We start from the raw sequence: 25,691 nt of genomic DNA on the forward strand, positions 1-25,691 counted from the left end.
TCAACATTCAATTTTAAGAAATAAATATATTTTAGTATAATAAAATTATGTATACTAAAAATGAGTACCATGATAGTTGAATCGTGTATTATATTGTATATAAAAAATTTAATTTTTCATATCGTATATTGAGTGGAGTATTGTATCATATAATACAATTTTTAAAAAATAAAATTAAAAAATCTAATCAACACATCATTATTTTGAAAACATCATAAATATATTTTAAATTTTAAAATTTCTTATATACATTTTTATTATATTATTATTTTCTTTAAAAAGTATATCGATTCGTATCGATAATATGTATCATATAATCATATATATGATACGTTTATTGTATCGTATTAATTTGATATACCTCAATATCTCATTATACATATTGTTTTATATATATATCATATTGTATATCGTAGAATACTAATACTATAATAAATACTAATTTATATAATAATGATAAAATATTATCATATAATTATATATTATTTAATATTGATAATATATAAATTAGTATTCATTATTAATGTATATATTATTACTCTTTTAAAATTAATAATAATCTGAATGTTGTATACATTGGCATTGCTTGTGAGAAAGAAAGAATTAAACAAGTTTTGAGGGTATGAACAAAACTCAATCCAAGTTCAGACACATTTCGAGGAGGAAGAAGTATCAACACGACCAAAATCCAATGCAAACACATCTATGATTAACAAAGAATACTTAAAATGCTAAGCTATTATTATCTCTACCTGAAATGAATTGGTAAATTATGAACTTTGTGTCCACGTCTTATTTTTATGTTTTTACTTGCGTGCACATTGTTGATTTCTGTGTGTAAATAATTTTATGACGGTTTTTTGTTTGGTATGTTTTGCGTTCACTCTGCATTTATAGCTATCTATTTTAGTTGGGCAATGGTGATCTGAATATTTTACCTAGTGAATTTGCCCAAGTCCTCCATGCATTTGCAACCCGTGCTGCTTCTCTTTGCTCATTTCCTTTTTCTTTCTCTTTGCATTTTAGTATCATGAGATATGATAGAGTAGCAGGGTCTTAACTGGAGTTTAAGACTCGCAACTGAAAGGATTTTAATTCATCCTTTATGAGGAGCTTGAACAAGTGAGACTCTCGAATCAATAATTTAAGATATTTCAACTCATCTTTCAAGTGAAGCTTGAACAAGTGAAACACACGGGTTATTTCGTATCCAAACATAACTATTAAACAATTAAAAGTTAAAAAATTAATTTTGTAAAATGTTTCGTATTTGTAATTGATAATTAATTATTAGATTAAGAGAGATCTTAATTGAACCATATAAGACTCGTAATGTTATCTTTTGATTTTTGTTTCAATGATTTTTTTTTTTTGGTCTGTGAGAGTTCATTTAAGAGTAAAATGCCAGACGAATTACCATCTCTTAATCTAGTGAATTGATCAAACCCATATCACAAACGACATTTACAAAGGTTATTCAAACAAGTTAACTTCCCAACTCCACTGAAGAAGTTCATATTCGATCTAAAATCTTTGTAATGCTGACAATTAGTAAGACAATATCACTAACTTTATATTATTCTCATACAAGAGGTCCTTTTTATCTTCTGTTCAGAGCAATTGGAATATGTAGTCGATACACCTCCATGCCCTGAAACATTTTGTTATTGCTATCACTCACTCACCTTTCACTTTTGATTCAGTCCCATAAAACAGTAGAAAGATAAGCATAAAAAGTAAAGAAAGAAACAGCCATATCATCAGTATTATTATTAATTAATCACTACTTAATTATCAATTAAACACTACTTTGATTTGAATTCCCAACAGATGACTCTTTAAACTTTCTCCCTCTTCCTATACTTTTTTCCTCTTTTTCCACCTGCTCTTGCTTGCTAATCCCAACTAGCTAATGCCTCCTTTCTCAAGTTTTCTTTTATTCTTTCTTTCTCATCAATTGAAGGAAACTTTGATTCTTCAATGTTATATTTATGTAACAATTCTTTACATGATGCTTAATCCCTTCTTTGGAATTATACCCTCCTCACACCTCCTTCCTTCCTTCCTTCCTTCCTTCTCTTGTTTTATATATAACTTAGCTTCTCTATCATTCTTCTTTCCACACCAATCATATTGTCCTTTACAAAACCAGCTTGGAGACATTCATGGCTCCTTCTACATTTCCTCTCCTATGTTTCACCATTTTTCTTTTCCTTCTTCTCCTCACTTCAGGTAATCAATACATTCATGTCTACACAGCTTGTTTTCTTCTTTTTCTTGTGCATTACAACTTAACATTTCAAACTAGGATTCAATACACACACACACACACACATACATGACACCCAAATGATTATGTTGCATCCATGCAAAATGAAATTTTATCTGCAGTAAGGAGACTCTTGATTTCTAAATTGATTTCCCTTTTTTTAAACCCATTTTTTAGCTTGAAACTTCAAGGTTTAAGCCTAGTTTGTTTTGACCAAAGAGTTTGGGTCAAAAAATATGCTAATTGGGTTAGTGTTTAACCTATCAGCAACTCTCTGATGACACTATACACTAGCTCGAATTGGGCATTATGGATTTGAACCGAACTCAAGTCAGCCCTTATTTGGGTTCCTCAGTTCGAATCTCCATCTAGATATATTAGTCTCATTATGAAATTATAGAAAAGGAAAAAAAAAAAGCCAATTAGCAATTAATTTGAAGATCAGTGAAAACCCACTTTCCACTCACATGACCATGCATGACAAATTGGTAGACTTGATCAAAAGTTTATGTTTCTTTTCTTTATCTATTTACTCTAGGCTTCTTTGCTCTGCAACTTTTAGTTTGGTTTTGTACTTGACAGCAAAGTTAAATGTTTTGTACTAATATTTTGGGACAAAGAATCTTACCTCTTGAGTTTCTGTTGTGAGATTTCTGGATTTTGCATGATTCTCTGGCATCAAGCTCAGCAGCTTCTTTTCCTTTCTTTAATGGTAAGTACAAAAGAAAAGATAAGAACTTATCCTGCTTTTGGTGTCTTCAGGTTCAAGTGTTGCAGAGAAACCTCTTCCGGAAGCAATCCAGAAAAGCAGAAAGCTAGAAAATGTAGACCCGTTCACTACCCAGTTTGATGCAACCGTTCCCATAGTTAACCCAAGTCCAGGTACCAATCCAAACACTCCTATTGTCAATCCAGTTACCTCGCCACCACCGCCGACCACCATGACACCAATCACAAACCCAACTCCATCGACAACACCCCCTGGAGCATCTGGTGGTCAATGGTGCATTGCAAGCCCAACTGCTTCCCCAACCGCCTTGCAGGTTGCTCTTGACTATGCTTGCGGCTATGGAGGTGCAGACTGTTCTCAACTTCAACCAGGTGCAAGTTGCTATGATCCAAGTACTCTCCAAGACCATGCTTCTTATGCATTCAATGATTACTACCACAAGAATCCAGCTCCAACCAGCTGCGTTTTCGGAGGAACAGCGCAGCTTACGAGCACTGACCCCAGTAAGATATTCCTATCAAAGAAGAAAAATCGGTGCTTCAATTGATAGAATTCAGTCTTAGATGTATTATTGAGTACTAACCTTCACATGATTTGAATTAAAGCTTCTTAAATCCTTGGATTTTCCGCAGGTAGTGGAAACTGTCACTATCCATCAACCACAGCATCAACTAGGTAAATCTTTCATCAACAACCTTGTAAGTCAATTCTTTTACTGTCAAAATGAAAGCACAAAATGCTAATTTCAATTTCTATTACAGCACAACTCCTCCGGCAAACCCAACTCCAACGATGGCCAACCCTCCTCCATCCCCAGCTACAACAAACCCATATACGACTCCAACCACACCCACACCTGATATGACGACTCCAACCACGCCTGATACAACAGTTTATGGTTCCGCAGAACCAACAGGGCTCCCCAGCTCAGCCACCTCACTGTCCTGGGGCTCACTTCTGTTGGCTGCTGCAACAGGATTTGTATGGTCACTTCTTGCTGAAAATTATGTCTGAGAATACAAGAAATCCAGATTCTGCAACAAGATGGAGATTCCCTTGCTTGCCACCATACTTGATGAAGCTGTAAGCCAGCAATGAGATCGACAAGAAGATGTTATCTCAAGGCCTTTTTTTTCTCACCATAAGATAGATTACTATTCCTTTATGTATTGCAATATTAGTTGACAAAAGAGCAGCCTTGGAGAGTTGAAGAAGACGTATAGAATCCTTAGGTTCTTGTACTCCTTAGACACATTGAAATAGCTGTACTTCATCTGCAGTATTAGCCAAATAAATTACTAGAGAGGCACTTTATATATGTAGTCATTGTTAGATATAGCATCAGCTTCATCAAATATATCCATTACAAGAAAAATATAACCATAATTTACATTTCTTCTAACTATAATTTACACATTCTAACCAAAAACAGGAGTATTCAGTAACTATAAAACCTTCTTTTTCCGCTCTTCTTTGTTTCATTTTGTGCTTGAGAAACAACTGAGCTTATTTCAGAAGCAAGCTTAAACCATCTAATAGTGGTTCTACATAACGATAAACCCAATATATTCCAGGAATACAATACTATTTTATCTGTCAAACAAAATATACACATTCTTATACATGTGCAAGAAGAAAAGGAAGGGAAATCATAAAACGATTCGCTTATTCCAGTAACCCCGTAAATGGACAGTAAATTACAGATGACTGACAGAACAACTCTATGATTTTACAATGAGTTCAGAATTTCAGATCAAGAAAAAGCATGAGACAACGGTGATACAAATGATGGCCAAGGTGGCAATAACAGAGCCTTGGTCAAATGCTTTTTGTAAGCTTCCTGCCCGTGAAAAATGCTGGAAAGCAAGATATCCTGCGATCAGCAAGGAGATAATTGCGCCTTGCTGTGTTCCCCTGCAATACAATGAATATTACTAAGATGAGGAACGGAAGAAAAGAAAAAAAAAGCAACAATTTCATTTTGTTTCACACAAAGTATCTACTTGCCTTAGGTTCATTGCTTGATAAGGAGAAACAAGAACCAAGAGTAATGCTATGAATGGTAACTCAAGCTCACCTACAAAAATGAAGACAAATATAGGAACTGTTAAGAGGATGGTATACACAACCTTTAAATTTTGTAATTGCCATGAACCAAAATACAAGAATCCAATCCTAAATATTTGAGGAAAGTAGATGTCTCAATTGAGAGATATATACAGTAGTGATATCACTGTTTCACAAACAAGTTAAAAAACTTCAGTCAAGATTTCAGTTTATCTAAAATTCATCTCTCCCCCCAGATTTACATTACTAACAAATTTTCACATTTTTGCACCTCCGGACTAGGTTAGAGATGACACATTTTATAGGCATAAGGAAAACATAAAATTAATAAATAACTCTGAACATTAACAAAAGTGAAGGTGAAATTCATGGTCATCATTTGAAAAATTAATGAAAGTCCCTTAACACCTAAAGAGGCATTTCACAAAAATTATATAAGAAAATTAATCTAAAAATCTCATCATTACATTGCCCTGAAGCAGAGCATACTATGGGTCAGTTCATGAGAGCCAAGTCAGTCTGAAATTAGAAAATACCATTTGAGAATAAGCAAATTTCCCAGGCAATATTTCCAAAGCTCACAGTCAATCTATGAAAGTATTATCAAAACTTACCTGGAATAAAGAAGAAGAGACGAACAAGAAGTGCCAAGAATGCAGTCCAAACACCATATTCGCCCCTGCAAAGTGAAAATCAAGCTAAAATATGCCTCAAAGAGACAAGAAAACACCACCAATATTTTCTACATAAATGAAACATTATGAGAGAAAGAAGAGAGAGAAAATTACACCATCCTACTCTTATGCAAATATTCAATTTTTTTCTTTTAAATCCACAACCTCAACAAAATTAAGTGAGTTTGCAAATTTTGCCTCACAATAATGTAAAATTTTGGCAGACTCTAATCAATGCTAGCACCCCTTAGATACTCGAACATGCGATAGTTTCCATTTGGCACAACTTATGATTATCGGATTATGATTATAGAAATAATTAATGATGTATTAATCAATATTGCATGTTTGATACAATTTATGATTATTACTCTATGAATAATCATAATCCAATTGTGACTATTGGACAAACAATCTCAAAAGCTGATTATTTGTGTTAAATGTCCAATATATCTAATACTTTTGGTTTTGGATTAGGAATGTCAAAAAAATACATAAATAAATCCAATAATTCAAAGAAAGCTATCTTACTAGTTTTAAGATCATAGCTTAAATAATCTAAAAATATTATACTCCACCAATTACATTATTCATATAAGCTATCTAAACATATAATCCAATAATCTGGATTAAATAAGTTATCTCAAGCAGGCACATAGTATAATACAATTTATCACATGAAAATGGAAAATGACAGCAGATATTCCGAGATGGCTTACTTAATCCAAGAGATGATACTCGCTGGTGCTTGTAGAGCAAATAGCGGAACAAGAAACGATTTCTGAATAGCTGTGCCTTTCGTAAGCATCAAAACCCTGCACAATTAATTCATATCTCATCCCGCATTTAATTCATATCTCAACATAACGTACTTCATGAACAAACCAAAGCACATGAATCAAAAAAGTCGATATAAGCTATAAATTCTGTGAAGCGAGAGAAAATGATACGCTGAAGAAATGGTAGAGATCCACTGAAGATTACGAGTCGTTAAAGGTGCAGCGCAACAAATCGCAGTCAATCCTCTTCTCTTCTTCGCCATCACGACCGCGGTTTCTTTGTAATCAACCGAATATCTACAAGGGAAAAAATGCAATGCAATTCAAATAAGAAACAGAAACTCTTCGCGTTTAAAATTACAAAACAACCTAACTTGCTTCAAATTTTACGAACCTGAGAGTATTAAACGAGAGTGAACTTGAATTGCGCGGGAGATCAGCGAGAAGCTTCGTCCGGTGCGAGAGAGCAGCCGTCTCATGCCTATAGGAAAGTGCAAGAGTGCGTGCTGGTGAGAGTGAAAGAGACAACATCTTCGTCTTTGTGATCTTGTTACTTGTACGGTGTCGTTTTCTGCCGCCGAAAGATACCGAGGAAGGTTCAAGACGACCCTACCGATATTACAGGAGGGAGAAATGAAACGAGAGACGGTTGCAAGTGAATCTCTTACCATTAATTTAAAGTCCCTACGTGTACGAGTAGGATGAGGCTGTACTAGTGGATCCAGAGTGTGACAGAATCTTAACCGTTAACCTAGCTAACAACTCGACGCCACGTGACGGGTCCACTGATTGATAACTCCGTTGTGGCGTTATTTTACTTTACGATGTTATGCTAGGAGCGCGTCGATAATTTGATTGATCCAAGAAAGGCCTCGGAAATTGAAACTTGTAAACTTAAGTGCGCTTTTTTAATGCAAATAAAATATTACTCCGCGCTTGGGTCATGAATCATGATAATAAAATAATACTTCGTTAATATAATTTTTTATTGGAATTATTTTGTTTATTTTTCAGATAATGAAAAGTTTTAATAATATATTTTATTATCAAATTAATATAAAAAATAATCGAAACAAAATCCTTTTTAGGAAAATATTAAAATGATGGTTTACCCAAATTTCACTAGGATTATTTTACTTTTATTTAATTTTCAACACAAAATTATTCTTATTTTTAATAAAATAACCAGCCACCCAACCTAATCTTTCTAAGTTGTGGTTGAATTTTGTGTTTGATAATATAGTTGTGCAAGATGGGGATAAAAAAATTTGTTACATCATCCTCATTTACTACACTGAAATAATCAAAACAAAATTAATTTTTTTAATTTTGTCTTTTATGAGTGTTTAATATTAACTTAATGTACTATCGAGATGAAAAGATGATCATAGGAGACTTTGACTACAATCTTGTCTGTAGTTATCATGCCCCCAATGCCTAATGGCATACCCCATTTCCACGTACACGAGCTCGAGCATAAAGCCACCACCCCACCTAACCACATTTGAGTTTGTTACATACACACTTTGATTTTGAAAATAGTCACTTGGCAAGGAGTAGAGATTTTTATCTTCATCCTCGTTTGTGAGGGGGTTTGATCTCATCTCTACTTATTTCGAGAAATTTCTAACCCATACGAGATGAGGCAAAATCCTTATTGGGAGGGGATAATTGTCATCCCTATTTATAATTTGAATTTGTTTCTCAATTAAAGTAATATAATTTTAGTATTAAACTTATATAACATTATTTTTAGCCTGTGAAAACACATTTTATGAGTAACAGTTGAAATCTAGTTATACCATTTACCTAAAAATTTGGTTCATTCTTACACATTAAATTTATAATTTCTTTAATTTCAACTACATTCACAATTAAATTACCAAAAAACAATTAAATTCATTAAATTTCACCTTAAAATGTAAAATCATAATTTTATAACTTAAAGGGGTTATTTGGTTTTAGAGATTTAAAGATTATCTTGATGATTTATCTTTTATTACTTTTATTATCTTGTTTGATTTGTCAGTAATAAAATATTACGGTAATCTTCTATTAACAATATTGACGTGATAAATAATATAGGTGGTAATCTAATTATCACATTCACCTTAAGTATTAAAATATTATCAAGGTAATATTGATTTTATTATAATTATATTATTATTTATTAATTTTTTGAGACAAAAATAAATTTATTTTTAATTAATATAATAAATAATTTAAAAATAATTATATTTAAGTGCATTTAAGTAAAATAATTTATTATTATTCTTTTATTACATTTAACCAAAACCTAATAATTATTTATACCTACCAAATTTTATAAAACATAGTAATTATTTATACTCAATAATCTTTTAAGTAATTATCTTTAAGATAATCTCCTTATTTTGATGATAAAATATTATTCAAATTAAACACCCCCAAAAGTGATTAATAAACAGTTACATATTACTTGATTTGGTGTAAAATTAATCTTGATAATTAGATTTAATAATATTTCTTGCTTAGTTTAATGTTTTAGGAATTAAAAATATTGCAAATGAGAGTTAGAAACCAATAAATTATCGTTAAGAATATGATTTTGCTTAAATGTATGGAGGTAATGTTATATTTAAATAAATTAATTAGTTAGATTGATATAAAATTAGAGTTATTGATGAATTTTTGGAATAATATCACACAAAGGTATCAAATTATCATTTTTATTTTAAAGGGATTAATTTTTTTTTAAATTAAAAAAGTTGAACTCTAACGAATAGCATTTTTTTTAATAATACATTAACCCTAGTTGGATAAATTTTAGCTCAGGTCAGTTAAGACTCTGAGGGGGTTTTTGGTTTGGATAATGTTTGATTACTAAAATAAAAAGATTACCTTGAAGATAGATTACTTAGAAGATTACTGGGTATAAATAATTACTATATTTGATAAAATTTGATAGGTATAAATAATTATTGTGTTTAGTTAAATGTAATAAAAGATTACTAGTAAATTATTTTATTTAAATGTCTTTGAATGTCATATTAATTAAAAATAAATTTATTTTGATCTAGATTACCTTAGTAATCTTTAAATACCTAAGATAAAGGTGGTAATCAGATTACCACTTATATTACCTGTCACGTCAGTATTAGTAATAAAAGATTATTGTAATATTTTATTACTGATAAACCAAACAAAGAAATAAAAGATAAATTACCAAGGGAATTTTAAAACCCATCAACCAAATGCACTCTCAGTGTTTGGCTGCGTGAATAGGAGACTCCTTCACTTATTTATCCGAAAAGTGAAAATTCGGATGAGTAACACGGACGACCTGTCGTACACGCGACTCACAGATGGACCACATGCCGTTTTACTGGTGGTTCAACTGCGTTTATTAAACGGAGGTACAAAAGTGGAGTTGGGGAAGACGACGAGGCGGTTAGACGCTGAGTTTCCGATGATTTTTATGATTATTTGCTTTTCTTTTTCAAATTAAATATTTTCTCTGGATTTCCGGTGCAATGGCGTCACAAATTTCGAACTCCGAACTAGAATCTCGGCCCACGGAGCCGAACTCTCCAGGTGAAATGCACACGCACATTACGCCATCAATACTTGATTTTATTCTTCAAGATTGAGAAAAAATTTGTATCCTCCTTGCTTATTTCGAATGCAATTGTTCAAGTTTGCTGAGCTTTATTTGAATGTGATTTTGCTTCAGTCGGTTTTGATGAGCGCAGACTTGAGCAAGTTATAACTGAAGGCTCTCTAGACTTTGATGAATGGACTATACTCCTAACAGAGATTGAGAATACATTTCGTGTGAGTTCAAATTCCAAGCTGTTATATGTTTCATTGTTTCATCCTTGTAGCATTCTGTAACGGTGGCTTTGTAGTGTTTTAGAGTTACTTTATACAATTCTTTTTGTAAGTATAGGATGACATAGAGAAAATATGTTTGGTGTATGACGCCTTCTTGGTGGAGTTTCCTTTGTGCTATGGTTACTGGATGAAGTATGCTAATCACAAGGCACGCTTGTGCACTGTTGACAAGGTTGTTGAAGTCTTTGAACGTGCTGTTCAAGCAGCTACCTATTCTGTTGATGTGTGGCTTCACTATTGTTGCTTTGGCATTACAGCATTTGAAGATCCTCACGCTGTTCGTAGGTAATCTCAATATACTGAATTTTTTTTTAAACCAATTTCTTGCATATTTAACTAAATTGTACTCTTCATATTGTCTTGATAGATTATTCAAAAGAGCCTTGTCATTTGTTGGAAAAGATTACTCATGTCATACCTTGTGGGATAAATACCTTGAATATGAATTCTCTCAGCAGCAGTGGAGTTCTCTAGCTCACATATACATCCAAACTTTGAGATTTCCGAGCAAAAGGTTACATAATTATTATGATAGGTATACCTGCACTTCTCTTTTGAATAATTCTACCTTCACACTTGCTTTTCTGGTAACCATAGATTTATTCTTTTAAAATGATCATATGATATTTTAGTGTGTGGATAACAACCTTGATTGTTTGGCTTTTGAAATTAACCTCTTGCATTTGAAACACCTGTAATATATATCTAATCTTCTTAAATCAGTTGTTTCATCAAAGTCATTTCTTTGTGTCACTTGTCCCTATTCTATCGGAAAATGTTTATATTTTTAATTATCTGCTTACCAGACGTTAGTTAATGTTCTTTTCAGCTTCAAAAAGTTGGCTGCTGCTTGGAAAAAGAAGTTTGATTGTCAGAATTCTGCCACTGAATTACAGTCAGACCTTGTACTTGAAACTGGTGTACCAAAATATTTTAAAGATGATGAGATCTCTGCTGTCATCAAAGAACTACTAGAGCCATCAGTTGGATTAGCTAGATCTAAAGCAGTACAGAAATATGTACTTATTGGGGAACATATCTATGAGGAATCATGCCAGTTGGACCAAAAAATACATTGTTTTGAGACTCGCATTAGAAGGCCCTATTTCCATGTGAAGCCACTTGATGTGAGTCAATTAGAAAATTGGCATGACTATCTGAACTTTGCTGAGAAGCAAGGCGATTTTGACTGGGTATGGCTGATATGTTATGGTTCTTTTTCAGATTTGTCAGTTGCCTTTCTCTCCCCCTTTTATGTGTTTAACATCTCTAACCATATATCTCTAAATTTTTATTTTCATCATTAATTATAGGTGGTCAAACTCTATGAGAGGTGCTTAATTCCTTGTGCCAATTACCCTGAGTTCTGGATGCGTTATGTGGATTTCATGGAAAGTAAAGGGGGAAGAGAGTTAGCAAACTTTGCATTGGCACGAGCAACACAAATTTTTCTGAAGGTGTATATTTTTGGCTTCATAATTATGGTCCTGTGATTTTAATGACCTGCTAATTTTTTATCCTGTTTGTGGAAATTCAAGAATATATGTCTAGATGTCTCTTGCTTTCACTTGCTTAGAATGACTTGAGTGGAATTCTGCAGGTGGTTCTAGATTTTTTTTTCTTGTCTTATTGTTACTCCTGGTAATTGTTACATATTTCTGTGCTATGTGAAATGTAGTTGATTACTGATTTAATAGGATAGTTTTGTATTTTATGCATGATCTAGATGTTATGGCCATCCTCATCTATTATTTGCAGAGAATGCCAATGGTCCATCTTTTTAGTGCCCATTACAAGGAGCAAATAGGAGATGTATGTGCTGCCCGTGCTGCCTTTCTGGGATACGATACTGAAGCAGATTCAACTTTTATTGAAAATGTCACAATTAAAGCTAACATGGAAAAGCGTCTGGTGTGTAATCTACTATTTAATCACTGAGAAGAGCATAATTTATCAGTGGAATTTGGAATTAGTACTAATGTATGCCAACTCTTTCTTAATTTTAAGGGAAATTTTTCGGCAGCTTGCCATGTATTCAAAGAAGCATTAGAAACTGCTGCTGAGAAGAAAAAGTTTCATATTCTTCCTATACTGTATGTTCGTTTTTCACGGCTTAAGTACATGGTAGGTAATTTAATCAATGTTTGTAGTTTTTATTTGTTGGTCTTGCACAATTACTAATTCTTTCACTGATAGCACTTTCTGTTTACAGACTACCGATAGTGCAGATGCAGCAAGAGACATTTTAATTGACGGAATCAAGCACATGCCTCACTCCAAATTACTTCTGGAGGTATTCTGTCATTTAAATTACTAGTTATTTGCGAAATTGTGATTTAAATTTATGTAAAAACAATTGTTCAATCGTTATACCATGTGTTGGCTTGTGGTGACAACCTAGACATAGAGCCAAAGTTAGTTTGGCCTTCAAGGCTTTCTAGATTAAGAAAAGTTATATGATGAATTTATATTATAATTCTAATGTCATAAATCTATTTATCAGAGCTGTCAAGAATTATTTATTGTAACTTATGCAGGAACTGATAAAGTTTGTAATGATGCATGGAGGGTCAAGACACCTGAATGTTGTAGACTCTGTTATAGCTAATGCATTATATTCAGGTCCAGATTTACTTGATGCTTTTAGTCAGGAGGATGTGGAGGATGTATCAAGCTTATATTTACAGGTTACAATTCCAGTTTTTATTTTTAGTTTTTTAATTTTTATAAATTATAATGTGTTCCCATCGTAAAGGTCTATTACAAGCTAGCATAAAATAGAATGTATTTCATTTTTTGGTTTGCATAGCTTATAGTTTAAAATATCTTTTTGAAATTTTAGGTTTTCCTTGTAGCATTTTGGGGCAAGGCCATCTGAAAACTTATTTTATCTTTGTGATTGTACTACCTGTTCATGTTTGGGCTCATCTTTTTATCCTGCATGTTTCAGTCAATTGTCTGTTGCACAAACGTCCGTTTACCATAAATATTCCAAATTGCTTTTGTTTCCAATTTCACCCACATGGTGCATATTTTTATTGTTGTACTAAGCTCAGGAGGAAAATGAAGTGCAATCATTGGCATTATTTCACATCTTTAGTTGTCTTTGAATCTTTTTGCTAATTTCAAAGGTTGTTTTCTTTACTGAAAGATTTCAAGATTTTAATTCTTAGAGCTGATAGTTGATTCACAGGGACATCAGTTACATGACCATGTCTCCAACTCCAAATTTATTGCAATTCTAGCATATACATATACATATACATACGTATATTCTCTCTACTACATTCAGTACTAATGATCTATAGTGGTAGCAGTTCGTCGACCTGTGTGGTACTGTCCATGATGTAAGGAAGGCATGGAATCGGCACATCAAATTATTTCCACACTCTCTGAGGAGTGCTTATGAGCATCCTACTGCAGGTAAAAACCATTGAAATCAATCATGGAAGGAAAGCTAAAAAATATTTTTGCTTTACCTCCAAGGCTGTCTGGATCTGGCTACTCAATCCAGTCGCCTTCTCAAGACAAAAAAGTTTCTCCTCCACAAAACTATGATAGTCAGTCTGACCATGAGACAACTACATTGTTATTAGAACAAAAATCACCATTGCTGGAAAATCATGATATTCAATCCGATGCTGGTGCTAGAATTGACCATCTTCAGTCTGGAGAAGCTGACAACAGCATACAGGATAAAATGCAACAGGTATCTCCTGAAGTCAGGGAGCAGCGTGGAGAAGATATTTGTGAACCAATTATGGCACCTCTTGATTTAGTACATCAAGTTGCTGCTGAAACTGAAGCTAAAGCTTCTCTAGAATTCTCTAAAGACAATGATGTTCAAGATGGGCCTGACCATGAATCCAAAGAGGATACAAAGCTACTTTCTTTGGAGGGACTTTCCTTAGATCCACAAGAAAATCAATCTCCAAGCTCAGTGTGTACCACATCTCACAAGTGTGAAGTTCCTCAAGAAACCAGTTTTTCTCATGAAAGCAATTTGAAGAGTGAAGCTCTACAAGAAAACAGTTTGTCTCAGGAAAGCAATTTAAAGAGTGAAGTTCCACAAGAAAACATTATTTCAAATGGAGATACGATGCTGGGTGATCAGAATACCAATGGAAGTCACCTTTTATCCAGCTCAATGAGCACACAAGTGTCTGATTCTTCCCAAATTCAAATTGAAACTGCTAGTCCATCTTCTGTGGTGTACCATCAAAATTTTGTTAAAGAGGAACCTTTACAGTCACAAAAACCTATGAATAGTGGGCGAAACTGGCATCAGAGGCATAATAATGACAGAATTCACAGAGATTCTAGATACGGTTTTCGAGGACATTCACATAAAAGGCAGTATCAACAGCAACAAGTTTCTTCACAACAGTACCCACATGGTGAACTTCATGGTCAAATGCCTGTGAATCAAGGTTACCCCTCTCAACCTTTGCCTTCACAAAACCCACAATTTGAGCAAGGGCGCCAAGCACAAAATGACTACCCAGCGTCTGCTAATCTTACAGCACCTCAAGCCTGGCCGATGCAAAACATGCAGCAGCAGAATTTTGCTTCTGCTTCTCAAGTACCTCCTCAAGCTGATGCTTATGCTGAAGCACAAATGTCTCAGTTTCCCATGCAAAGTCATGTGCAGCAAGGGCATCTACAGGGTAACCAAGCATATAATCAAATGTGGCAATATTATTATTATCAACAGCAACAGCAACAGCAGTTTCTTCTGCAACAGCAACATTTGCAACAACTGCACCAACAGCAGCCCCATCAGCAACAACAGTATCAAGCACAGCAATATTTTCAGCAACAACAGCACCTTCAGATTCAGCAACCACATTTTCTACCTCAACAGCCCTATCAGCAGCCACAGCCACAGCATCTACTTTACCTGCATCCACAACAGCAGATGCAATATCAGCAGGTTCAGCAGCAGCAACAACAACAACCACCACATCATGAGCAGCAAGAACAAGAACAAACACAACCTGAGCATCAAGACAGTGTATTGCAAATCGACTCTAGGAGTCAGAGCAGCTCTGAACAGGTCTTCTTCTAAATTTAATCATACATTTAATTATTGCTATTATTGTATGTAGGTACAAAAGAAAAGAGTTCTGAAATTGACTGGGAAAAATAGGAATTAGGGGCCACGTTTCATATAAATCTATCTGATAGCTTAAAAGTTTACAAAATTTCATTCTAGCATTTATGGAGCCTGAACTGTTTCTTTAATAACTGTAATCTGAAGAAATTTTTGGATATTATATGCAACCCTAGAGTTCCATTATTTAGCCTAGAAGGATACGTGATACCTCATCTTGAGATGGTGATCTTTTAAGTATCAGCCTGCTTCGATTCTTTTTTACGAGTTGTGAAATATGTGAATATTAATATCTTCAAAGAAAGCATTCTATCTGATTTGAACATCACTAGTTATAGTGGGGTCTTTGGTCTGTCATATTTCGGAGTTTAAGTCTTGGGCACAATACTTCTGAAAGCCAGAGCAGTATGTTGATTCAAGCCAATATATTGTGACGTCTCAGTTAGTTAAGCACGATGTGAGTTTTACTGCAGGAAATTTACTCTGATAAAACATGCTTCTTATATGGTGTACACAAAGACCTTAGGGTGCATTAGTGGCTAAGCCATACTGCTCAACTTTGGTAAAATGATAATCACTTGCTACCACTTACAAATCTAAGAGTTCATATGGTTATATGTTTTTTTTCTGTTATGTTTTCCAGTTATCTTTGACCAAGTTCTATGAGACCCTTGATCAAATTCATGTCAACTTGTGTATGTTTTTCAAAGATCTGATATCCTTATTATTTTCCTTTTTTAAAACCAAGCAGGGCATAGGAGTTGCACCGCCATATAGTACAGGTGCGCCCGGGACTGTCACATCTGTTGCATCTCCAAATCCTTAGCATCAATCTCCCGAAAGTCTTTAAGGTACTTACCCTTATACGTACAAAGAGAGATGCACTTCAAAACTTAGTGTATTCCGGTGAGAACGTAGCTAAAAAAATCTTGAGATTGCAATTTTCATCTCAAATTACAATTATGTTGATTGAGAGAGCCGAGAAAAAGGCACCCATATTTGTGTAATGGACTTCCTTTTTGTGGATATGTATAGTATATACATTAGGCAATAGCGTCAAAATTTCGAATTTTCAGTTTCGAGACACAGATGTGACATTAAGACCACAACTAAACAAAATTTTCTAGTCATAATTTTCTTGTTCTTGTGAGTTGAACACATATAGCATCTAGAGAATGAAAAAAGTTTATCAATTTTAGTGTGGCAATAGTCAAAATTAGAGTGAAAACATCATCGTTCATTTTTCTTGCAGGAAGGAAAGTCCAACATAAAGTCCCATAAACTGAAAGCTAAATGTCGTTGAAAAATCACGAGACTGAAACATTTTTCTGTTTTTTTAACCCTTCAATTCTTTTTTGCTTTTTAATTTCATCCCCCTTTGCTTCTTGAAAAATTACAAGGTCTCTGATGCCCCAAATATTGATTTGATGGATCGATTGTTTGTTTTATAAAAATGAAGTAAAAATAGTATTATTATTATCTTTAAATATGAGAATTCTACCCTCCCAGTGGATTCATCTGAACCCTAGTGAGCTATCTAAGAGGTCAATTCAAGATCAAACTCAATTTGCTCATTGAGTTCACCTGAGAAGAAGAATGGTTATCTCGGATGAAACAGAATCATTAAAGAAGGCAAAAAAGAAGAAATATTATTACAAAAAGAAAAAAAGATGGTTCAACTCAATTTCAAATTGAAACTATCTCAATTTGAACTTGACTTGTTCAAGTTGAATACCAAGCCAGAGTCGGCTTAAACGGCCAGTCCAGCCTTGACTTATACCGCCCATTACACCTTGACTTATACCACCCATTACACCTTTAGTTTCTTTAGAACATTTGCCACCCGCTGCGGATACTTAATCTACAATAATTCCCATATTCTCATATGCAAACCAAAGTCATACAAAAAAAAAGACTTAATTAACTTGCCCAATTTATATTGTTCTTTTCCGAATTTTATGGTCGCAATCTACTACTACTCCAGTATTCTATAAATTTTGTTAGCCACATCAAGGCATTCTTATCAGAAACATGAGAAATTTATTAGACAATGAAAATTCTGAGAATGTGCACACAACAAATGTGATATCATTTTCCAGGGAATGTTGATGTTCAGAATTCCAGTTTGCTGCACTTAAAATAAATATGACTAAATAGTGGGATGACAGAAAAAGTTTACAGCATCTTTCAAATTGACATTAATGGAATCAGAACAAACACCATTCATAAAAATCCCTGCACCTTCTAAAAGAATCAACAACGACAAAGAACATTGCAGAATTTAGTCTTAATGGCAGTTTTCAGGAAGAGAAGCAAACATTTACTGTAAAAAAAATGGTGGCCATGATTCAACTTTACATGTATCCAAAATCCAAAATTTTGAAACAACAATCACTGTAGCTGTATTACACTATAAAGTGCTGCTACTTTACATTAACCAGCCAATGGTCAAGAGAACACAGCAGCTGAAGAATACAATACATGACGATACACGTATATCCTATTATTTTGAAATGATATTACATCATGCAAAATCTGTTTACAAACTTAGTTTCAGAAATCTGACGATACACCATGTGTAGATTGTCAGGGTTGATCAATGTCAGATAAATAACTATATCAACAATGTTCAGAAAAAAAAATAATGGAAACGCCAATAAGATTCTACGTACCTATTATTTTGCCACTGGCAGAATCTACATGACCTGCAGATAAGGCATGCAAAGTTTGTGAAATTGCACTTAGAAATATAATATTGACAGATGCAATGTTCCCCCTCCAGAAAGTCAAGTACTGTCACCCTTCTGGGTTAAAAGAAAACAAAGACGTGTGGACAAGAGGTTATAAATTACTTTTAGAACCTACGCATCACCGTTTTCTTTCAATTCTTCAACATAGATGATCAACTATTCATGTCTTTCCTAAAATCTGCTCAATGAACTACTCTAAACCAGGACATAGAGGGCTGTAATATCCAAACCTTAATGCATGGAACTACCCACCATTCAGGTAGTTCTAGCTCCATCAAATCATATAGTCTAATATCCAAACCTTAACGCATAGAACTAAAACCTCATCCATTTCCAGTTATTGTAAAGGGAATTCAAAACCTAAATCCTTGGTAATTCACACATAATTAAGTCAGCTCTTATGACTTGGACTGGAATCCTCCTGGAAATTTCACCGGTAAGGTGCAGGTAGTATTGAAATACAAGTTAAATCAATAAAGTGCTTACTTAGAGGATATGGACTTAATCTCTTAATCATCGATCCACCACAGACTTATACCCTCCATTTGATAATTTATTTTCCTCTCAACTTAGATTTTGACTTAACTCGTCCACGTCTTAAAATCTATGACAAACAGCTTTTGACTCATCATCAACTCTCAGTAAACTCCCTTCTCTCCTATATAAAACTGATAATACTACATGAATATACCCAATGCACCAAAAGTATAAGAAAAACAACGAACATATGTCCGATAATAGAGAGCTGAACGTCTACTTAAGAAGCTAAACACAACAGAAACAAGGAAACCTTAAGAGGTATATGAATGTATATTGAAAACAAATACAAATTCAAAGGTAACAGTTTAAGTATAGATGAAAAAAGGAAATATATAATCAGAAGTCAGCATTCAGAATCAAAACAGAATAAGCAGCAACTTATGCTATTATTCACAATGCGAGTCACTCAATAGAGAATACAAGCTTCCTTTCACTCCATCCTGCAAAACCTCTACTTGCAAGACAAAAATAACCCCCAAATGAGCAATCTATACAAAAGTTAATGTTTCCAATAAAAAATAGCCTTCTTTTTCATTTCTTCTTCTTTTCTCACTCCAGTCAAAGATATCCCTTCCACTTAAGTTCACCAATAAGGCAACATGCAAAACCTTCAATATGCTTTTACCTAAGCATCACAATTGGCCACTATAACAAGTCTCTCAATTTTTTTTTCTTAATTTCCTTAAGCATTAGCTAAGAAACCATACTTAAGACAATTCTGCAAAACTGCCCCCAGCCCTATCTTAGTTCAGAAGATCAAGTCTATGAGAATACGAGTTAGGCTTCAATTTTTCGTAATACAAATTTAATTGTTAACAAAAACAACATGATGGTAAGCATGGAGTGTTGTCATTTTTTCTAGTAAGGAAATTAAGAGGTTCAATTGTTTCATCAACAATATCTAAGAAAACTACTGGGCATAAAGATCCTTATCAAAACATCAACCAAGACAGAATTAATTTAACAAGGTTTTAAACTTTCATTTCAACAGTAACAGTAGACACCATTCTACAACAAGCTAAATATATAGCATTAAGAGAAATAATTGTCTAAGTCCATGCCTGTATCTTATAGTGTTTGTCTCTCTATTCTGATTATTTATATAAACAATGATCTACTGACGAAAGCCTCAAAATGATGGCATTAGTGTTTAATTCAAAGTTACTTGCATGGTATAAGCATACAAGGAGTCTGAATACCTCTTGTGGAAAAAGAAAGTAGCACGACATTGACAATAGTAATTCAGATTAGGCAATAGATAAGAAAGCAAACAAGAGTCTGCAAAATTATACTTCACAAGATAATAATTCATATGTCCCCTTATATGCCTGCAAACTTCAACTGTACAATAAAAAACGAAACATCTCTAGAACTACCTACTGAAAAATTAGACAGTGCACTCCGCAGGTTGCCAATGGAGAGGAGGAGATGGAACAAGCTGACTTACCAATAAGACAATCAATAGTTTATTTGACAGTTAATCATCTCAAAACTAGAAGAGAAAAGAGAAGTGAGCAGTAGAATCAGAGACCAATTTTCGCTCAAAAATAAACAAGAGGAACAAAGAGCTATATTCAAGCTAGTGAAGAGAAACAAGGTACTTTTATTCCTTGTTACCAAATGTCCTGGCTATGATAGGGCGTACATCTTCAGCGTCAGCCAGGTTCTCTAAGAAAGGGAGTAATGAAATTAGTGAACAATCAGATGGATCATCAAACCAACTCTTAATAGGAATTCCATTATTCACTTGTAGCCTGAAGACCTGAAATGATGAATAAGTACAAGGCTTAAAAATCAGGAAAGTATCTAACACAGAAGTTCCTTCTGTTGTTTACGTCTTTCTTTACTACTTTATTTAGATAATACAGTTATTGTTCATCTCACCATCAAGCAAATGCAACAGACCTCAGTCTCTTTTCCGCTAAAGATTAATGACATGTAATGGTCGACTCAAAATTAATTGCTTCCTATCCCAGAGTTAGACATGGGAGATACGGATTTTTGCACAATTACCAGTTTACATAGCCACATTCACAGGATGAATTTGTTCTATTATTTATAATGAAAAGCAAGACCCTAACACTTAGCTGAAAAAACAAAGATACAATATAGAATATCGTGCTTGGGTTTGAATGTTCATCAGTTATATCTCAAAATAAGAACTGGGGCAAAAGCATTAAGCGAAAATGAAAGTTTAACATACCTGAGGAGAATTGTCAATTATAGCAACTTTTGCAAGATCAACACCTAAAACTGTTAAATCTTTAGTATAAGTTCCATCTGAAAAAATGCATGATTCACGATATACACGTCGAGATATAAACTTTCCCTCTGGATCCAGTATATCCAGAAGTTGTGCTGCGTAGATGCTTTGGCTAGCTGTAAAGATAATAACTTCAAACATTTCTGCAACCCTCTCCAAGAATGTATGGAGATAAGGTCTCTGTTTTACATAAACAGTGTGCTCTTTCATGTTGAAGAAAACACTAAAGGTAAAGTCTGCATCATCGCAATGTTCAAGTGTAGAGTGAACAAGTGTTTCTGCACAAACAAAAGCCATACTGGAACCTTTTAGCACTTCCCACAAACAACTTAAAAGAAAATTTAAACAGGCAGCAATTATGCTGCATAAAAATCTCAACCGCAGATCTACAAACAGTTCTCCAGTCAAAGCAACCCACAATATAGGATTCCCCGACCAATAGTTATAAGTTATTCACTTCTTCCAAAAGGATGTAAGAACCATTTGATCATCCAAACTAGCATTTAAAAGAAATCACATTGCATGCACTAGAATATGGGAAAGATCACATCAAAAGAAGTTGAATTAATGCATTATCTTAAGCAAACAGATGCAAGAAACTCAATTTTGCTTACCATCCAAATCAAGTACTAGGGTTACAAGCTTCCTTCTCCGACTCTCCTTAGGCAAAATAGTGGGCCGAAAATTTGACACAACATCAGATAGCTCGGGTAAATTTTTTATAAACAACTGAGGATCAAAGTGTTCAGCCTGATCTGAGTCAGAATTAATATCAGATTCCTGGTTGAAGGATTTCATCTGGCCAATTGCTAGGTACAAGCTAGCTTTATCAGGATCGGTTGTGGTTTCTTCAGCTAATTTGAAATCACTGGTACAGCTGATTGTGGCAGTATCCTCAAGAAAAGGCAGAATCATATATTGGTCAGCCACATCAAATAACATACTTGGCTCTGCACACTTGTAATCAGGTAAAGGATTGGACTCTGTCATAGCACCATCAACAGAATTCCCATCTATAGGTAATCCGGCAATAATCATGTCAGAAATAAAGAAATCTGAAACATTGCAACTTTGATAGTCACTTGAACCTCCATTGTCACAGCTGTCATCAGCTCCCAACTCTGATGCATCAAGCTCCTTGCCATTCCCTAAAACGTTCAGAAGAAAGTAAACCACAATATATACACTATATAGTTACCTACCAAAAACAAGTAACAATATAAACTATACTAAAAAAACTTGTGTTTAAGTATTCCAGTCTGTTTCAAAAAAAAAAAATTCAACAAGAGACAATTATATCAAGCATTTCTGAGCTCAGGCATTGCTAATCCTGGCTTGACTCGTATGCAGCCCTAAGGTTGATATTCCCCAAATAAAATATGTTTTTTGCCCGGACTTGAACCTTTATTCTGGTGGGAAGAAAAGATGTGACCCATAGAAATAAAAAAGATAGTAAAAAGAGAATTTTGTATCTGTGATTTCTTCATCTATCATTCAAGCAGTTCTATAAAAGCACTTCCATTAGATTTATATACTTTCCTTCTTCAGCTATAAAAAGGAACTCCATAAATAGTATAGTTACTTGTCACTTTATTCTGGTGAATATTTCCAAAAGCAGTGCTCAAAATCATGTCTATCTTCTTTTTCTTTTTTATAGAAGACAGTACCAGAAATGAGAATGAAAGTTTACAATGGTGGACCAGGCATCCACTGCAAGAGTGCAAGATCTTTATACCAAAAAAAAAAACCACCTCAAAAACCTTTAAAATTAAGTATTAGCAAAATAGATATGGAAGTTACCAGCATCATAGTTGATATTTGGCTCACTGAAGACTTCAAATGGCTCCAGGGCAGGAGAAAATATTGTCTCTATGTTTGATGAACAGGTGTGGGTAGATTCCTATAATTCATGAAAGTTATTTACACATCACAAAAAAGTTAATCAAAGGGGAATATATATATATATATATATAGAGAGAGAGAGAGAGAGAGAGAGAGAGAGTACATCCAAAACAATATAATACTATTCTTTCATTACTGAGTCACTTTGTCAGCAAGGAATAATCAAAAGAAATAAAACCAAAGTTCCTATGGGGTAAAATAATATGGAAAAATCACCCAATTATAGAGGGGCAGCAAATTGAAAGCACATCAAGCTTAAGCAGCTATTAGACCAGGGCATCCAAAATCAAACAGAAGATTCATGACTCTTTAAAAAAATTGTTTACCATTCGCTCAATAGTTTCAGAGTTGACAGAGATTGATGGCTGCATCATAAACTCAGAATTTTTTTCATCCAGCAATTCTTGCTGCTCAATGGCTACATCACAATCAAATCCCAAACTGGACGTTTCCATGCTCGAAGAAACTATCAAGAATAATTAGCAAGTGCATCAAAAAAATACACTTGTCACTTATGAGAATAAATTCAAAATTAATCATGAAACTAGAAAGCAAACTAGTATATCATTAAAATAGTGTTCATTCACATCACTCTTCTGGATTCCTTTAAACAAAAGCTATTTCTTTTCACATTATAAAATGGAAATACAAGCTCTTTCACTATCAGAAAATCTGGTAAAAAATTGAGGAACTACGATTTGGATTGAACTTCGAATAATTTTTATCCACAATCAGAAAAAAGTGCCATTATCCGCAATAATTGAGTGTTTTTTACTAAAATACTTAACAGATAACATCATCACCAACAATAAAACCACAAATCCATCTCCTCTGGTCATGATTTTGCATTTCACCAGCACTTAGGCAAATCAATAGGATGAAAGCCCATACCTCACTGAGATAATTAAAATAAAAATTCATAGATTATTAATATAAGATGTGCATATGCAAAATGAGACATTTTGAAAACTTTGATACAGAATACAGCATCCTATCTCTAAAATAATCTGAGAGACATCACATCAACCATTTTTAAGCACAGCAGCTTACCATCATGACAGTTTTCCATACATGCATCAAATTCAGCTGTTTGTTGGGCAATCTTTACATGGGAACTTGAATGTTTGCAAATTACACAAGACTTCAGACACACACGAAGACCATATCTTTCTTTTACCGAGCTTGTACTTGATTTGGTCTTCATTTTTATAGATGGCATTTGATCCAAGTTGGTGATATTTACCACAATCTTGATCCCAGAACATCAGTGGGGAAATAAGACCCCTCCTAAAGTAGAGAGCAGCAACAGAGGCTGTGTCACAGATAACAAGCATAATAAACATAAAAAACAAGGATATCAAAACAGAAAGGGATATAGTTGAGCTGGTAAAACTTTTTTCTGACTTATACATAAAAAGGAAAGTGGAAAAGCACCATGAAAAAATGACTCTTTTTCAGTAGATGCCAATACTGATAAAGCTAGTATAACTGAATGTGTTACCAATGTACAATCCTACAACCAGAGCCATCCAAATATTGCATGAAACTTACAGATCAATAACTTACAAACATACGTTTAATTCTCTAGAGAACAAAGAAAGTATGAAGAATTATCCTAAAAAAAAAAAAAAACTTCAAAATCAACCAAACCACGGAACACAAGCTCAAGAATAAGAAGATGAACAGATTAAAACCAAGTCAAACAACCAGTTGGATGAATCAAAAACAAAGCCTTCATAAAGTAACACTTAAAAATTAAGAAAACTTGCAGAAAAAGGAAATTTTACTGGAAAAGTTCAAAATTAGCAACTCATAGATTCAACTTCAATAATCAATTTTGAAGAAAAATCACAATTAAGCTGAAACAAAAAGCACTCAAACTAAAAACCCACATCACATTCCACAAAAAAATATGTAAAGTTAAAAGCTTCAAAAGTAAAAGTCAACCAAGGCATGAATCACAAAAGTTGTACAAAATTCAACAATTCTCAATTACACTACAAAACCATACAAACTCACAAAAAGAAAGCTTGAAAACTGTTCATAGAAGCTCTCATAATTAAATGAAACCCTAGAACCAGCCAGCTAAAATGACAGTTATACAGTTCAACTATCAACCAACCATACCGTTAATACAAAATAAAAAATTTAATAACAGATCAAACTGCTCAGATAAAAAGAGCTTCACAATCACATAAAAATGGTGAATTTTAATTACAAAACAGGAATAAGAGACACACACCTGTTGCTTAGAAACAAGCAAAAACTCTCCCTTTGGTTTCTTAAAAAAAAACTAAAACTAGAAGACTTTTGTTTTGTTGTGCTGTGTTGTGTTGTGTCCTGCTTCTCTCTCTTTTACTTCCACGAGCGGTCAAGACAGAGTGGTGCTGTCGGGTGTCGTTGGATCGTACTGACGGCTGAGATTCAATCTTTTGGGGGGGAGGTTAAAACCATTAGGAATCTGCCACGTGGATTATGGAACCAGCTCACGGCTACGCGTTGACACGTGCTCCTTCGCTGAAAAAAGGCTTCTTCCTTTGATGTGATTGATTTTTTTTTTTAATAATAAGTTCTTTTCTTCGTTTAAACAAATTATCATGAATATTTAGTATTTATTATAATATATAAATACAAATAATTTTATTAAATAAATAATATATATTAACGATAATATTATAACATAATTTTTTATGTATAATTTTATATATAAATTATAATATATTATTATATG

General features: G+C 33.7%; 4 protein-coding genes across 6 annotated transcripts; 2 read left to right on the plus strand and 2 right to left on the minus strand.

Annotated features, from left to right (window-relative positions):
- Positions 1-2,005: 2,005 nt before the first annotated feature.
- Positions 2,006-4,317, plus strand: LOC123219227 (PLASMODESMATA CALLOSE-BINDING PROTEIN 3-like). Its single transcript, XM_044641045.1, has 4 exons — positions 2,006-2,232; positions 3,032-3,502; positions 3,632-3,674; positions 3,761-4,317. The coding sequence occupies exons 1-4, from the start codon at positions 2,166-2,168 to the stop codon at positions 4,011-4,013; spliced, it is 834 nt and encodes a 277-aa protein (XP_044496980.1). The 5' UTR covers positions 2,006-2,165; the 3' UTR covers positions 4,014-4,317.
- Positions 4,318-4,522: 205 nt separating this feature from the next.
- On the minus strand, positions 4,523-7,177 carry LOC123219228 (cold-regulated 413 inner membrane protein 1, chloroplastic-like). The gene is made up of 6 exons (XM_044641046.1): positions 6,914-7,177; positions 6,691-6,816; positions 6,460-6,555; positions 5,681-5,745; positions 5,007-5,076; positions 4,523-4,913 (listed from the first exon to the last, which is right to left on the minus strand). Exons 1-6 carry the CDS (start codon positions 7,048-7,050, stop codon positions 4,748-4,750), a joined length of 660 nt encoding a protein of 219 aa, XP_044496981.1. The 5' UTR covers positions 7,051-7,177; the 3' UTR covers positions 4,523-4,747.
- Positions 7,178-9,806: 2,629 nt separating this feature from the next.
- Positions 9,807-16,638, plus strand: LOC123218016. Its single transcript, XM_044639169.1, is given in 13 exon segments — positions 9,807-10,092; positions 10,232-10,332; positions 10,448-10,677; positions 10,760-10,927; positions 11,222-11,585; positions 11,706-11,849; positions 12,151-12,303; positions 12,400-12,516; positions 12,605-12,685; positions 12,930-13,079; positions 13,710-13,829; positions 13,832-15,448; positions 16,257-16,638. Coding segments are annotated over 13 exon segments (3,381 nt in total). The 5' UTR covers positions 9,807-10,031; the 3' UTR covers positions 16,332-16,638.
- A 1,205-nt stretch (positions 16,639-17,843) lies between these two features.
- Positions 17,844-25,340, minus strand: LOC123218015 (CTD small phosphatase-like protein 2). 3 transcript variants are annotated; one of them, XM_044639166.1, is made up of 7 exons: positions 25,203-25,340; positions 24,011-24,247; positions 23,287-23,426; positions 22,859-22,958; positions 21,673-22,206; positions 20,999-21,336; positions 17,844-20,557 (listed from the first exon to the last, which is right to left on the minus strand). In XM_044639166.1, the coding sequence occupies exons 2-7, from the start codon at positions 24,177-24,179 to the stop codon at positions 20,399-20,401; spliced, it is 1,440 nt and encodes a 479-aa protein (XP_044495101.1). In that variant the 5' UTR covers positions 24,180-24,247; positions 25,203-25,340; the 3' UTR covers positions 17,844-20,398. The 3 variants fall into 3 exon arrangements, with proteins under 3 accessions (XP_044495101.1, XP_044495103.1, XP_044495100.1); XM_044639168.1 differs by having other exon boundaries at positions 17,844-18,210; positions 24,011-24,272; positions 25,203-25,318; XM_044639165.1 differs by having other exon boundaries at positions 24,011-24,272; positions 25,203-25,318.
- Positions 25,341-25,691: the final 351 nt, after the last annotated feature.

Source organism: Mangifera indica, chromosome 6, assembly GCF_011075055.1.
Source record: "Mangifera indica cultivar Alphonso chromosome 6, CATAS_Mindica_2.1, whole genome shotgun sequence".
NCBI lineage: Eukaryota > Viridiplantae > Streptophyta > Magnoliopsida > Sapindales > Anacardiaceae > Mangifera > Mangifera indica.